General features: G+C 37.1%; 1 protein-coding gene across 3 annotated transcripts; it reads right to left on the reverse strand.

Moving 5' to 3' along the window:
- Positions 1 to 5,302: 5,302 nt before the first annotated feature.
- SGK1 (serum/glucocorticoid regulated kinase 1) lies at positions 5,303 to 12,243 on the reverse strand. Of its 3 annotated transcripts, none has more exons than XM_053460828.1 (11): positions 12,137 to 12,243; positions 9,103 to 9,178; positions 8,800 to 8,875; positions 8,324 to 8,512; positions 8,091 to 8,222; positions 7,713 to 7,825; positions 7,409 to 7,532; positions 7,216 to 7,311; positions 6,811 to 6,966; positions 6,609 to 6,698; positions 5,303 to 6,345 (listed from the first exon to the last, which is right to left on the reverse strand). In XM_053460828.1, exons 2-11 carry the CDS (start codon positions 9,171 to 9,173, stop codon positions 6,178 to 6,180), a joined length of 1,215 nt encoding a protein of 404 aa, XP_053316803.1. In that variant the 5' UTR covers positions 9,174 to 9,178; positions 12,137 to 12,243; the 3' UTR covers positions 5,303 to 6,177. The 3 variants fall into 3 exon arrangements, with proteins under 3 accessions (XP_053316803.1, XP_053316802.1, XP_053316800.1); XM_053460827.1 differs by lacking the exon at positions 12,137 to 12,243 and adding an exon at positions 11,693 to 11,849; XM_053460825.1 differs by lacking the exon at positions 12,137 to 12,243 and adding an exon at positions 9,312 to 9,505.
- Between the last annotated feature and the right edge of the window lie 3,563 nt (positions 12,244 to 15,806).

Genomic DNA, 15,806 nt, shown 5'->3' on the forward strand with positions numbered 1-15,806 from the left:
TTTTTACTCTCTCTCTTATTCACTTTTGCTCACGCTCTTTCACACTCTTTGCCCCTGCTTCCTTTTCTGCAGCTCCACTTCTTGTCTTGCCTCTTCTTGTTCTTCTTTCTTCATCCTTGGTCTGCTTCTCCCTGCTATCCAGTCCTCTGAATTTCCTCCAGACTGAAGGGCTGGAAATTAAATTTGTTGTCTGAAAACAAATGGACCAAAGCATGCAACATGTTGTTAATACTGTATATAATATATTCTTACATCAGTCTTATCTAACTTTTGCCACAAGATGGTGCCATGTGCACATTTTATTGTAAAACTAACTACAAAAACAGGCTTGAAATTTACTATAGGCACCTATAAATAACATTGCTTTAAAAGCTCAGGGCTAGGTTACTAACACTGCTGGGTAGGTATTCCTAGGTATTTATACACACTGCTGTTCAAATGTTTGGGGTCACTTAGCTGAAAACAAGGACATTTCTAGCTGTGGTAACATAATTGCAAAAGGGTTTTCTAATGATCAAATAGCTTTTTAAATTTAAACTTGGATTAGCAAACGTGCCATTGGAACACAAGAGTGATGGTAGCTGATAAAAGGCCTCTATATGGCTATGAAGATATATAATCAGCTGTTTTCAGCTATAATAGTCATTTACAACATTATATATATATATATATATATATATATATATATATAATCACTTTTTTATGTATTTACCCTTATAGGTGGTCAATCATACATTTGTAATTGTAAAGAAACTTGTCAGGAATATGCAAAACATCAGAGTTATTTTTTTGACATGTGCTTTATGAAAGGTTGGTAGGAATAAGGAGAGCATAAGAGAGTGAATTTATTAGATAGAAGAAAATGAATCAAATGTAGACAGGTGCCATATGATAAATCTCCATACTTCCTCAACAGCAGCAAAAAATAGGACTGGAGCTCTCCTGGTTCCGCAATATTCCAAAATGTATTGTTAAACAGCACATAAAATTGATCAGTTGTTCAGTTCTCAAGGCAGATGTATTATTTGGGTTTCATACACACCACACTCTGGCTTTATGCAAGGCACTTAATCATAGGCCTGAATTTATTAGTTATGATATAAAATAATGGACGTAGGTGTGGTTTTGGTGAGGGGCAGCATTTCATTCTTGGACCCAGGCAGCACAATGTATTGGACTGGCCCTGAATCTAGTGTATACTTTATGCCAGTGAGTGGCCAAAACATTTTGCAGCTTCTTTTGAGGGGTTAGAAGTTGTCACCTTAAGACTCCAATACTGCCTCTAAACTAAAATCAGGGACTGTGGTAGGCAGGGTTATTCTAATGAAATATCATTTATTCCTCTAAAAATTTTCTATTTAAGTACATCACCAGAGACAGTGGATTGGATCTTTATTGGGTTATGGCAGTTTTGACGGTGAGTCTCACTACTACGTTCCTCCTCACTACACAGTCTCCTAACAAGATATTCAGATCATCCCACAGTAGATTCAACTCTGTGTGGTCATACTCTGTGTCGTTACTATTTAATATTATCGAAAAGGTCTTCTGTGGTACATAAATGCATAATTTTGTTGCTCATATCAGGCATAATACAGAATCCAAATGATTTATCTCTAGGTGAGGCCTTATCACTGAAGTATATTTTTAGCTTGTTAATAAATACAGATAAGAGGGAGGACACATTTCTCTGGAAATTATTATTATCTTTTATTTATATAGCGCCAACAATTTACGCAAGGCTTATGTGTAGTTTTATCATATCTCCAATCACTACTATGTCCTCTTCTCTGCAGTTCCCAAACCTGAGATCAGAAGTGAGATTTTGAGTGTAAATGGTAAAAAGAGGGAAGAGCAGTTAGTTGCCACACAAAACTTTGGGTTCCATATGCCAGGCTTTATCATAATCATTTTGTTTGCATTTCAGTGGCAGATCATAGTCTGGGAGTGCAGTAATTAACACATTTTCATGAGAAAAATCCCAGATCTCTCATCAAATCCGTGTATCAAAATGTGTGCTATCCAATCTTTCACTATCCTGACTAAGGAGGCAATATTGGGGTTTTGTGACTTTCGTCCCAATTTCTTTCTGGTTGGGTAGGTTTCCTGGGAATAATCTTTGTTTTTATAATGTTCAGATGAAATGTGTAAATTTCATGTTGAGCTCTAGCAAGTCACATGAATAAACCACAAGAGGAAGGATATTTGTGTATCCTCTGGAGCGACGAATCACTCTTTACTATCTGCAAGTTTGATAGATGAATATAGCCTTGTCAAATGCCAGGAGAATGCTATCTAATGGGATGCACAGTTCCAAATATTTAGTGGAGAATGGATAATGGCCTTGGGCTATTTTACTGGGTTTGGGCTAGGCCTCTTAACGCTAGTGAAGGGTAACGTTAATGCTAAAGCATACAAATACATTTTGACTATTTTATGCTTTCAACTTTGTGACACTAGTTTAGTGAAACTTGCTTTCTGCATGGCTGTACCCTTCTGCACAAAGCAAGGTACAAATTTAATGTGTAGGACCTCCACAGTGGCCTGCACAGAGCTCTGTGGGGGAGAAAGAAAGAGGGATTGGATTTAGCTAGTGAAGGGGCGGGTACGGGAGACAGTATGTATAAATGTATGTTAGAATAAGTGTGTAAACATGAACCTGTATTTGAGCATGAATGTATACTTGTATAGGCATTTGTGTGCCCATGGATGTGTAAGTGTTTGGGGGGCAAAGTTGGCAGAGGCAGGCTGTATAGGGGAACTAGCAAGCTGTTTAGCAAAGATGGAACAGGCAGGCTGTTTAGGGGCACTGACTAATTATTTTGGTGCCAAAAATGGCAAAGACACTTTGGGGTGCTGGCAAGTTGTTTGGGGACAAGCTGTGTGGGGGCACTGATAAATTTTTTGGGGGTAATGATGGCACGGGCAGGATGTTTGGTTGCAAAGATGGCACTGACAAGCTATTTGGGGGCATAGACAAGCTGTTTAAGGGCAAAGATGGTTTGCCCTTATTAATGACTAATGTGTTTTAATTGACTTTAAAATGCAGGGTTTGTCCCTATTCTAAACTAAAATATTGGAGCCAGAATGTGCATTGTGCCCAAAATGGCACCATTAAATAGGGGCTGTATTCAATTATAGGGCTGGCTTTAATTCCCAGTCAGGCCCTGACCAATACAGTTTGGGAATGTAGCTTTTTTTTATGGAGGTCATTCATATTTGTTTCTACACTACAAAAAGTTATCTTAGAGGGGATATGATATCATTATACAAATACATATGGGGACAATGCCAACCGGTCTTCTGATGACCTAATCATTAAAAGGACTGTACAAAATCCATTAAGACTTGAAGAATAGGTACTTTACAATCAGAACACTAAAGAATCGGAGCTCACTACCTACAGAGGTTGTACTAACAATTCAGATGATGCCTTTAAATATGGGCAAAAAAGAATATACAGTACAAGATTATAACTGATTATAAGGACGTATAGCTCCTTGTTCCAGTCTGAGAAATCAGATTGCCATTTGGATTCAAGAACACATTTTACAAAATTTGACGTTTGTTCTTTTGTCTTCTTCTGGACCAACAGCAATGTTGAACTTGATGGTCTTGTGGCTTCATTAATTACTTCATCTGCAAAAGTGCCTACAGATTTTGTCATACAGTTTCAGCATATTTCCACAAGATGTCACCCAAACACTACTGCAAAGACAAAACAAAAAAGCTCACCCTGGTCAGTATAGTCTTTTATTGAAATGTTACTAAACACAGTCATTTATAACACTGATATTTTAATACAGTGATAATCCGGCAATGAGACACATTTGAGGCATATGCATTAAACAAAACAGAGGCATCAAGATTCTGCTTTCCCAAATTTGCTATCTACTTCAGAAATATCTAAATAAAAAATAGGCAAATTTTGAAATTATGGATCTACTGGCTGCTTAGTACCACCTTAGTGTAAACTGAAAAATGTATTACATTTTCTGCAATGCTCTCATACTGCAGTTTCTCAAAAAAAAAAACATGGGACCAATTCTCTCATAAGCCAAACAATTTTGTTAACAGTTTTGTTAACATTTTCAAGGTCAAGTTAGGAAAAAAATTGGGATTTTCAAAGGTGAAATCCAGCCCTATGTAATATTCAGTCATCTTAATATTTCACAAAACCCTGTTTTTGTGACTATATGAGTCAGGAACATATTTGTATTGATTGATTGATTCTACATGAATACTGAGTATTTGGACAGTGAGGAAAGTTTAGAGATTCATACACAATCGTAAAAAAAAAATATAATACTAACAGATCTAATGCTCAAGTTCTCTTATCTTAAAAGCAGCTTGTATTTTGAAAACATATAGGTACATCATTTGGATCACAACATTTTGGAAGGTAGCTTTAGGTATGCAGGAATGTATTTTGGAGGCTTTAATGATGAAAAATAATTTATGAGAACCACAAAATTGCTACAGAGTTGATCCTTTTTGAGTGTTTCTTTTACAGTTCTCTAGCTGCTTGTATGATAGAACATATTATATATATATATATATATATATATATATATATATATATATATATATATATATATATATATTTGTATAGCTTACAGACTATAGGCCAAAGGATGCCATACAAACATATGTTCTTTTGCATAAATAATTACAAAATACTATGACCATGAGGTCAGATGAACGATGAACCATTGGGTGGGGCCCACAATTTTCAATGGCAAAACAGTGAAGGTAAGATTCACCCATGGAGCTTACCCAGTGAATTAACATTACTTACGAAAACCCCATATACCTGTACAAAAATGAAAAGGGCAGGTAGTTCCGAGAGGAACTTTTTTCCAGAAGTGTGTTATCCAAAGAAAGGGGAATCCCAGTGAACACACTCACATATTAACTCTGAAATACCGGTATATTAAAAATACCTAAACAGTCATCAGACTATACTGTGATCACTAACCATGTAGCCATATTCATACTGCTATATTATATTAATACATTTAATATTATTTCTATTTGAAAAGTCAGTATACTGTTAATTGTGTCTATATATATATATATATATATATATATATATATATATATATAAGACCAGTGGCAAACAGCATGGGAATTTTCTACTACAGATTAGCTCCTATCGAATTTAACACTATAAATGGAGTAATGCTCCTTAATGCACAAAAACAGTAACCCAGACACTACATTGCACTGACTAGACTCTTGTTTTTAAATTACGCACCTTCCTTTTTTCCTGTCAGCACCCAACAAATAAACAAACCGTGTGTCTTTTTTAAAAGTTTTTATTGCAAACCCATGGGTTTGGTCACAGAAAAGATACATTTCCTCTTATTAATTACAGTACATTGGTGTGATGTTTAAATTCTTACATATATATCTGTTCATTTAAATATACAGCTCTTGATTATATACAATATGCACAAATGGTCAGGAATGTCCAAACAAATAAACATAAATAAAATGTTTATTAAAACCACATTATTACTACTTTGAACAACTAAATGTGGGGCATTTTGGTCCATAAAACGCATTTCTAAAAATAGAAATCTGAATAGCAGCAATGCTTTTCTAGAAGCATTTTAAAAAATATTGTTGCAAGCCACTTGGCAATACATTTCGTTAGTACTACCTAAAACACAAAACAAGATTTTGCATCTACATTAAATTTCGCTTCCACATATGGAAGAACATATGCCCCAAAATTAGTGATCAGCATGTGTCACATTTAGGTGTGATTACCAGTCACACTGTGACAAACCACACATCCATTTCATTGTATAAACCCAAGAAATTCCATCTAATGTGGACAGTTCTAGAGTCTTGACTATCTCTGGATGGAGAAAGGCACATTGCAAAAAAAAAAACAACACAGTTGCTTCTTCTCTTTCCTTTTTATTCTTGTCTTCACATGTTCATGGTCTGCAGCCAGGTTGAAGTTCATGTTCTTCAGGACATTAGCACCCAATATTTGGGGGCAGTGTCCTCCTCCATTTGACGCTTATCTACTGATGATTCCTCCCAGCAAAACCAAATAATGTTGTTAAAAATTATGGCTGTGATGCTATGACGAAGGATGTGCAATCGTTAGTAGAGAATAAAAATAACCAAAGTGACTGAACCGATGGCTAAACGTAGCATTGCTCAAAGAAAGGACTCCATTGGTGGGGCATATGAGAAGCCCATAAAAGCGTCAGCAGCTTCTTTAATACTGGCAGTTATGAGGATGCTGTCAGGAGATTGGCCAATGGAATTGGGGACAGGCTCGTCAGTGAACTCAGGATCGAAGTGCTGCAAGTCACTTGGACCACTCTGGAGGAGGAGAAAAAAAACCATAAAATATTATGATTTGCCAGACCAAAAACATCCAGTTCATGTTATTACATTTATGTAGTGGCTTAAATGGAAGAGGGCTTTTAATTTCTTGGAGGGGGGCACATTTTAAATGGATTAAAAAAATTCTTAACACATCGAATAAACACAACTAGGGAAACTACAAACGTCTTAAAAACTATTGGGAGTATTTGTTATTGATAAAACACATAGCATATTAAAAAAACCAAGCTAATACTTACCACATTAGGGTTAAACGGAGGTGTAATCTTCTTATTGATGAGATCATCCCAGTTAATTGGAGTGAAAAAGACATGGTTCTTAATCTCCATCTGTCAGCAAAAGGAGGAATAGGATTAGATCAATCAAAAGTAATTAGACACGTGTGGTGCTGTCCTCAGTTGTCAGCTGATCATGAGTGCTTATATTTAGACATATACTTACAAAGTCATTCTTGGCACCAAGTCTTTTAGTTCTGTCTTTCTGCAAAAGACCCTCCAGAAGATTCCTGGCCGAGTTTGTTATGTTTGGTTTTAGCTGCAGTGGTTTATTCAAGATATTGTCATACATTTCTGCAGTGTTCCTGCTGTAGAATGGAGGCTGTGGAAAAGGTAAAAAAAAAAAAATGTAAAAAAAATGTAGCCTAGCAGACCATATGAAGATATATATTTATCTATAACACACACACACACACACACACACACACACACACACACACACACACACACTTTAGTCGTTTGGGCACCAAACATGTACAGAACCTTTTGGCATGTCAAGAGCCCAGATGACTAATAAAGCATCCTAGATTTCATTCCACATAATATAAGATGTAACAGTAACTCTGCTTACCAGGCCATATAACATCTCGTACAATACAGCTCCGAGACACCACCAGTCCACAGTTCTGTCGTAAGGCTGTTTGTGAAGAACCTCAGGTGCAAGGTACTGTTGGTGATGAAAAAATAAAAATTATAAAAAACCAATCCACACATATTGGCACATTCAGTTTCACAACCACGTAATCAGTAGAAGCAAAGCCTACCTCAGGGGTGCCACAGAAAGTGGAAGTTGTCCCATTGGGTTCAATGTTCTCCTTGCAAAGTCCAAAGTCTGTCAAGACAATGTGGCCTTGAGAGTCCAACAAAATATTCTCTGGTTTTAAATCTCTGCGGGGGGGGAAATAAAGAAAACAAAAGGTTTGAGTTAAAATTATAATGTAAAATTTTATGCAAGAAATTTTTTTTAAATAGCATGGGAAGCACATCTAATGGCCTAGAGCAGATTGATGCTGGAAACTGCTGATATCAAACAATATGGTATATAACTGGGAGTTAAACAACACATACCTATAAACAATGTTCAAAGAATGAAGGTATCCGAGTGCACTGGCGATTTCAGCAGCATAAAAACGAGCTCGAGGTTCCAAGAAGCACCGTTCTCTTTGAAGGTGGTAGAACAACTGTTGGACACAACATGGGAGAAGATATTGAGAAGTGTGCCAAACAATCCACAATTCATTTCAAATGACATGTATAACCAAGGAAACAATAGCAGGAAATTGCATGCTGATCATAACATAGTATAAAATTTGGCAGGTTAGAGGGAAATGCTATAACAAGCAACTTTCCATCCTCTCTGTCTTTTGCGTTCCCCGATTTAAAAAAAAAACAAAAAACTGTGCAGCCAAGGTCCGAAATGATCTACTGTATTAAAACAAAGCTCACCTCTCCACCATTGATGTAGTCCAAGATAAAGTATAATCTGCTTGTTGTCTGGAAAGAAAAGTGGAGCCCAACTAGGAAAGGGTGCTTCACATTCTTTAGCAGCACATTACGCTCAGACATTATGTGCTTCTCCTGAAATTAAAAGAAAGGCAAAAAAAATAATAATTAAAAACTGTTTTAAAAATAGTCGGTGCTATTTAAACTACACCAGGCAAACGTCAACTATAACATACCTCTTTTTTCTTTAGGATCGCTTTCTTCTGCAAAACTTTAACAGCATAGAATTTTTCATCAACTTTATGTCGTGCAAGGAGCACCTTTCCAAAGCTTCCTTTACCAATGATTTTCAGAAATTGGAAATCAGATGGTTTAGCATGAGGGTTTGATGAGGGACCAAGGTTGATCTTCTGAGATGGACTAGGCTGTTGAGTAGAAAATGTTCCAAAATTAAAATACATTCAGTTAACCACTCTATAAAGTCTACATTTTCATAGACCCCAAATGATCTCCTTATTTCTGTACCCTTAAAACGTAAATATGTTTTTTTTCTTATGATAATAAGTAGTCTTGGTATATGAGATCTGTGCAGGTATACAAATCACCCCAGTGTGAACTGGCCCATTTACTTTTAGATGGGCACCACTTAAAAACTACTTGGTAATGGCAGCTATATTTATATAGAGAGAGATATTGAAAGCAAATTACTTACAGGAGGTGATGAGCTGTCATTCAGTAATTCTGGTTCGGTAGGTTGAGAAATATTCAGGATTGACTGAACTTCAGGGCTAAAAGTTGAAAAAATAATAATAAGTGTTATTTAAATAAAACGATTGTGGAATTCACAATAGTAATACAATTAAAGAGAAGTCGAATAGGAAGTAATGTAAACCTAATAGGTGTTGAATCAGACTTCCCACCTACACCACTACAAATCTTAACTTAAAAGCAGATATAATGCACTCTTTGATTTTGTTATTCCACAATCATAATAAGACATATTAAAAGCACTTACTGTTTGCAAGCATACGAGTTGGTGGCAATTTTCTGAATAAAATCGTTCAATCCCATTCTTCGTTGTTTCATGAAAGCTGCAAAACACAAAAAAAGACGGATCGCTCAGTATGCTATATAGGATCAAAAGTAATCAGAAGCCCGATCCAATCCGCAGACATCCCACAGAAAGCGCTGGAAGGACCCCAGAAATTCTAGATCCTCACTCACCGATGAGTATCGCTACCATTCCTCTCATTTTGGAGTAAGTTAGAGCCGGAGAAGTGGCTCCGCTTTCCGTTTTTACAGTCATGGCTGTAATTAGAGTGATCTAAGTTTCCAGTAAATCCGAATATGGATGACTCGTATAATCCAAGAGAGAAAGGCGCGACCAACCCGAGAACAGTCACTCTTTCTGAAGTTCTTGGAACCTCCCGGGGCCTTTTATACGAGAAGCGAGAGGAGGCGGGACTAAGCGACACAATGAGGAAGAACTTGGCACAGGTTCAAAGCGCCCTGAACTAGCCAGGGTCAGGCGGCCGGCGCCTCCGTCTACACCACGCCCCTCGTTCGTTGTGTGACGTCAAAACACTGTAGCGCCTTGCTGCAGCCTCAGCTTGTTCTACCAGTAAGGAGGGCAGAACTTTGTGTACCGCGGTTTGTGCCAAGTAAGGGGGGGGAGGGGAAGCCGGGCATCAACTAACTAGGTAATTAGTGCTGCGGGCAACAATGCCTATATGACTGAAATGTATATAACGATATCAACGAAAGTGCTTTCAAAAAAATAATTGAAAATAAAAATTGGACATAAAACATCAGAGCTGTTTCAATGTGGCAACTTGCACACCGCCTGTATTGGCAAGTGACTCGGGAGTCGGGACTGATAGTTATAAAGAAACACTTGTACAGCGCTGTGGAATATGTTGGCGCTACAAAAACACTCACATAGTAAGAACGCATTTGTTCTGTTGCTATATGCTGTAAGATCCACAGAAACCTTTACAATGTTAAGCGTTACACATTGACATGCAGATGATTCGGCGCCCACCCTTTGCTGACAACACCAGAGGTGGCAAATACTATGCATTGGAGCAGGTGGTTCACCAACGCATCGGTGGGAGTAAAAGTGGCAGAATCATGCACCACACAAATAGCACATCCCACTCATTCTGCACCCCCTATGCCAACTGTCTCTGTAATTACACAGCCAACACAAGAGGGACTCCCTTCAAAACACAGCCATCCCTCACACCAATGCAGCTGAAAACCAGAACAAGCCGGGTCTTTGAACTCACTAACCTCACTATATGCAGCTATGCCTTTGGGCAGCGGTATGCAGATGTCCGGAATAGTGTTTGTTTAACTAGTAGGGCAACTGACAACAATTACAAGCAAAACCCTGTAATCAAATCCTCGTTTCCCATCCACAGATCTGATGATAATATATATAATCACCGAGACCCAAAAATATCCTACAGATAGCAAACATTATCACCCAGACCCCTGGCTTTTTTGTAAACTCCATTCAACTATAACTAGCTACTATGTTCAATTTATATGCACGCACATATATAAACACACACACACACACACACATATATATATATATATATATATATATATATATATATATATATATATATATATATACATATATATATATATATATATATATACATTAGATCACACTTTAAAACTCAATATAAACTCAAAGCAGATACTTTATTGGGTGCTTTTCGACGAACCCCATAGATGATATAGGACCACTTAAATGATATAATGGCACAGCTTCGCGACTACCACTAGAGGGCGCTAATGAGTCTTAATTTAAATGTATACAACTGGCAAGGGGGCGACTTAAAACTTCACATTTTTAAACACAAAACAAAAACCATATATTTGTGTATGCTTAAATAATTTCATGTATAGTCTCTGACTGGAGCTTAATTGTGTATATGAATACATCTATGTGCATACAGTATAATATGTATTATTTTATGCAAAGAGACTACTAGTGTTGCACTATTATTGTTCTGTACTTTAAATGAATATATAACAATGTGATTTATTTGCTAAGTTTTAACACGTCAGATCACAATGCAACAGTCGAAACTCGACTATATGTGTTTGTGATTAGCAAATAAAATAGTTTACAACATTTTTTTTTAAATAGCTTTGACAGCAACCCCCTCCTCTTTCATGTATTAATTACCCCCTTTCCCGCTAGCCATTCATAGTCTTTCAAGCCCCAGGCGCATTAAAAGGTATGCTAATAGCAAAGACAATGCTAATCTAATAAACAGATTACACACATGGCTGTGGTGGGGTGGGAGTTAGATAGACCAGATAACTGCCAGCAGGAGGTCTTTCAAAAGAGTGCAAAAAGACAATAGAACTTTCGCTTGACTTGTTTGCTTGTTTGACAATGATGTCTTATTTCAATACATAACCAAACCCATAGTTCCGATTGCCTGACATGAATCCCACAGTCTTATGCAAACACGTTAATTGCCACAAGCAAGTAGTTAAGAGTCCCCTGCCACTCTGTGTTATCACTGATCAGCGAGTGATCCCTAAGATCAGGACCCTATATCTATGCAGTGTAACCTTACCTTTCAGAGGAGACTTTTCAGTTTTCGTTCTCATGTTGGTATGCAGCTATGCAGTGGAAGGAATATAATCCACAGGACCGATCACTCCCACCCCCCCCGAAAAAAAAAAAAGACTGAACAGGATCCACAGTGTTGGGGTGGAAAGAGTCTCTCTTGAGCAGCCGGCTTACTTTATTAACCCACAGCGGTGCTGATTAGCATACAGTAGATAAGTCAGCAGTTAAAGATTGGCTGCCGGACTCTGCCCAGTGCTGGATCACAGTGCCAAGTGACAAGTAAAGCAGGAGGTTGTAAAAGTCACAGCAAGGATCACCGGTACTTCTATGGATTATACAGCGGATCGCTTCACCCAGTGCCTGCTGCTGTCCTTCTGGCTACCCACTAATCAAAGGCTAAAAAGGGAATAATAATAATAATAAAAAGAGGAAGCGCTGGCAGACTTACTCTTAAGCGGAAGGGGGAAGAGCTCAGGGGGTCTTTTTGGATGTCAGCAGACAGATGTGCTTGTGAGTGGCGCCTGCCTCGAATATCCTCACTGACTTGCAGTCTCATCTGCATGAAAGTCAAGTTTGTTGAGACTGGTTTTTCCTCCCTACCGGATACCTAGAGGGTGGAGCAGGCGCCCCATGTCCAGTCCTGTCACCTAGCAGGAATTTCCTTACAGGAAAAATACATTTTTTTCTCCACAGCCCCCTTTTTTTCCCTTCCTGTCATTGCCTTACTGGGACCATTTTTTTTATTACATGGAATTAAGGAGGGAAAAACTTGCTGATTAAAAGATTAAGTGGAATTAGACTTATTTGGGGATATTTTGTGACAAGATCTACGAAGTCAACTTAAATCCAGCTAATAAAACCATTAAAATAAACAATATTTACTATTGTATACACATTATTCCAGATGAGTATCTGGTCAGTGTTGGTGATCTGTCACATTGTCACCCGGCTGCTCCTGTCAACAGGTCTGAGACCAGCAGTGGTTTCAATGAATAATCGCAAGGTCAGACACCTCTTGTGATCTGAATGCATCCCAGGGTTGATGCAATTTATTGTTTCATTGAAAACCCTCAATAACAATGGATACATACATTAAAAAAAAATCTCTGCCGCTAAGCATTCACCCTGTCGTTTATTTCAACTCCCATCACGCTCAGCCGGGTATAGCTTGATAATACCAGTAGTGGTCCATAATATCAGAATGCATCATATATCATTTCCCCCATGTCACCGGTTATATATAAGTATATATATATGATATTAATTTATTATATATATATATATATATATATATATATATATATATATACAATGTATTCATATTTAAGAATGTTAGGCACATTTGTGGTGTCTCGCTCATTTCTATTATCATGGGAATCTTTCAAGCGGTGCACCAGAAACCATTTAAGTTTTTGCCATAGGTGGCGTTACTGATCTTTAGTTTTTTGACAAAAATTTCTGCTGATTTAGAGCTTGCGTGATTTCACTTGTGCTGGATCTGATTTCCTCAGGAAGGTTACACTGACTGAACCCAATGAACCTTGGAGGAAGCTGACCTTTGGACAATATAACAACACTTTGCAGAAAGAGAATACACATTTATTAACCTTAATAAAGTTATCCCAATGCTCTGGCTGATTTTTTATGCATAAACTCGTCGATCTTGCATAATTAATAATGCAATAATCCCCATCACGATACAAAATATATGGTATGTAAAAGCAGTTGCTCCATAGCTATATGACCAAAGAGTCATTGACCTTAAATTTTAGCCATGTGTGTTAAACATTGTAGTTTGCAAACGGTATATTTATTTACATTACCGCAAGCTTTATTACTTAAGTAAACAAAGATTGTTTACACACATATAAGTAACTATTTATAAATGTAGAGTTACAATTTTACAGTAATGGGCTGCTATTGGGACTTAGTTTGCTTGGAATTCCAATTTAAAGGGACCGAACTGTCTTTTTTTATACTTAAAGATCATTAAGATTTTACACTTAAAGATCCTCATTAATGGTGTCCAGAGAAGGCTTTAATTTGCATGAGCGTCTCAGTGGGTTAAAGTGCAGTCCTTCGGCTCCTTGGTAAGCAAGACACAGAAAAATTGCAGCTGGTTGGCTCAAGTGTGCCCCTACCTTGCAGCTTTAGTGTTATTTACGTAAAATTCCACTTACAGCTACCATCTGGAGTTTTTGCACCATTTACACAATTACTAGATCATTTCTGCGCTCTACACACCTGTGAGTACCAGTTTTACACATACAGTGATATGTTTCAAGACACAGCCATTTCTAATAAGAAAACAGGGTACATTCATGGAGGCAGATCTCCGCAACACAGCTTGTTAGACCTATTTTGGCTCCAGGTGTTACGTTAGGCCTGTTTTTTATGAACATGATCTGCACTAGTAAGGCTGGTGACTTCTACACTAGATACTTCCATACACAATATATTTATTGTTCTAGTTTTACAGTGTAGCGAATATACTGTGCTGTAATATACAATATAATGTACTCTTTAACTACTTAATGTTACATGTTATAAAATGTAGTGTGGTCCCCCTCATTCTTGCACTCTGTCAAGGTTGCCCAGGACATAACATCTACCCATATAAATTGTATATATATATTGTCAGCTTATGTGCAGGGTATTCAGAGGCCCAATATTCTTGCTTGGAACTTCGGCATGAAAGCTCACAGACATGGTCCTCAACTGCTGTTGTATAAATGTATCTTTGTTATGCATTAGTTGACCACCCATATTTTAACTGTACAGCGCTGTGGAATATGTTAGCACTTAATAAAGAATAATAATGGCATAATTTCTTTTGGACTGTAAGCTCACAATCAGGACATTTATTAACCCACATTCTGCTAGGAACTTTGTATTAAAGCGCTGTTAGGCTCAATTGGTATTTGGTAACCACCCCATATTTAAATACAGCTCTGAGCAATATGTTAGCTTTTAATTAAAATCATGTAAATAATAATAATAAAAAGAAGAAATACTAAAAATCATGTCTAAATCAATAATGTTATCTGATGTGACAGTTTTTCTGTTAATGTTGACTATTCTTATTCAAATAAATCTGTTCATTCCATTGTAGAGATCAGATGAAATGTATATACATTTACTTGATATATGAATACATACAATGTGTAGCAACTGAATCTTGTTTAAGTGTTCCTAAGAAGTCAATCTGGCTAGAACTCTGAACAAGCGTTCATTTGCAGATATTGTGTGTAATAGTTCACTTGACCCAGTACATCATTCATTGACTGATTGAGGTAAGAGACACTGAGGTCAGTGAACATACTTGCTCCACAATTCCTTGCATCAGATGTAAATTCAAAAGTCTAGGCAGAAACCTAAAAAACCCTTTTTCACCTGTTCAAATAGTTCAAACACTTTGATGTAAGTTAATACCCATTGCATTTGTTAACTAGGTATAATAAAATAGATCCCTTTGCTTTATAAGAAATACTGCCTGGCTAATTCACTAATGAACTTATTACAGAGTAGACATATCAAAGGCCCAGTGCCACACATAAAACAAATATATATTCCACTATACTAACAGTTCATGACAATGCTTTATTGCTTAGTGTAACTATAACAGGACAACTCAATTCTTGAAATGTTGTCATTTTGGGAGTGACCAAAATCATGAGGACATTCACTTTAGTACTATGACTTTTGCTAAACAAATGGAGTACAATAAAAGCAAAAGGGTTAAAAAGTAAAGAACAAATACATATATATTGGAAAGTACCCTTCCCCAAAACAAGTATATATTCATGTGACACAACAGCAGGGATGGAAAGGTTTTTGCCATATGAAGAATGAAGAAGGTGGCACATCTGCCAAAGTTCATTTGATTACCATACCTAAAACCCCCAATGTTTAGTTTGAGTGTGGAACAGCACATTTAAATTATGATAAATACAAGGTGTTAATTGAAAATCTATTCTGCACCCCTGCTCTAAAAACAGCTAATATACATTTACTTTTTTCCTCCCCAGATGTCCCTGCTGGACTGAGAACTTTCACAACTGATGCTACGTTTTCTTTGCTAACTTAATTAAGTGAAGGGATCAAACCTTATTTGCATT

This window comes from Spea bombifrons, chromosome 3 (assembly GCF_027358695.1).
Source record: "Spea bombifrons isolate aSpeBom1 chromosome 3, aSpeBom1.2.pri, whole genome shotgun sequence".
Taxonomy (NCBI): domain Eukaryota; kingdom Metazoa; phylum Chordata; class Amphibia; order Anura; family Pelobatidae; genus Spea; species Spea bombifrons.

Coding starts and splice junctions, on each gene's coding strand:
- SGK1 (XM_053460825.1), bottom strand. CDS start 9,393: ATGACTGTAAAAACGGAAAGCGGAGCCACTTCTCCGGCTCTAACTTAC. Junction 8,223..8,323: donor CGATCCTAAAGAAAAAAGAG/GTATGTTATAGT, acceptor TTTTAATTTCAG/GAGAAGCACATAATGTCTGA. Junction 6,346..6,608: donor CTCCGTTTAACCCTAATGTG/GTAAGTATTAGC, acceptor CTCCTCCTCCAG/AGTGGTCCAAGTGACTTGCA.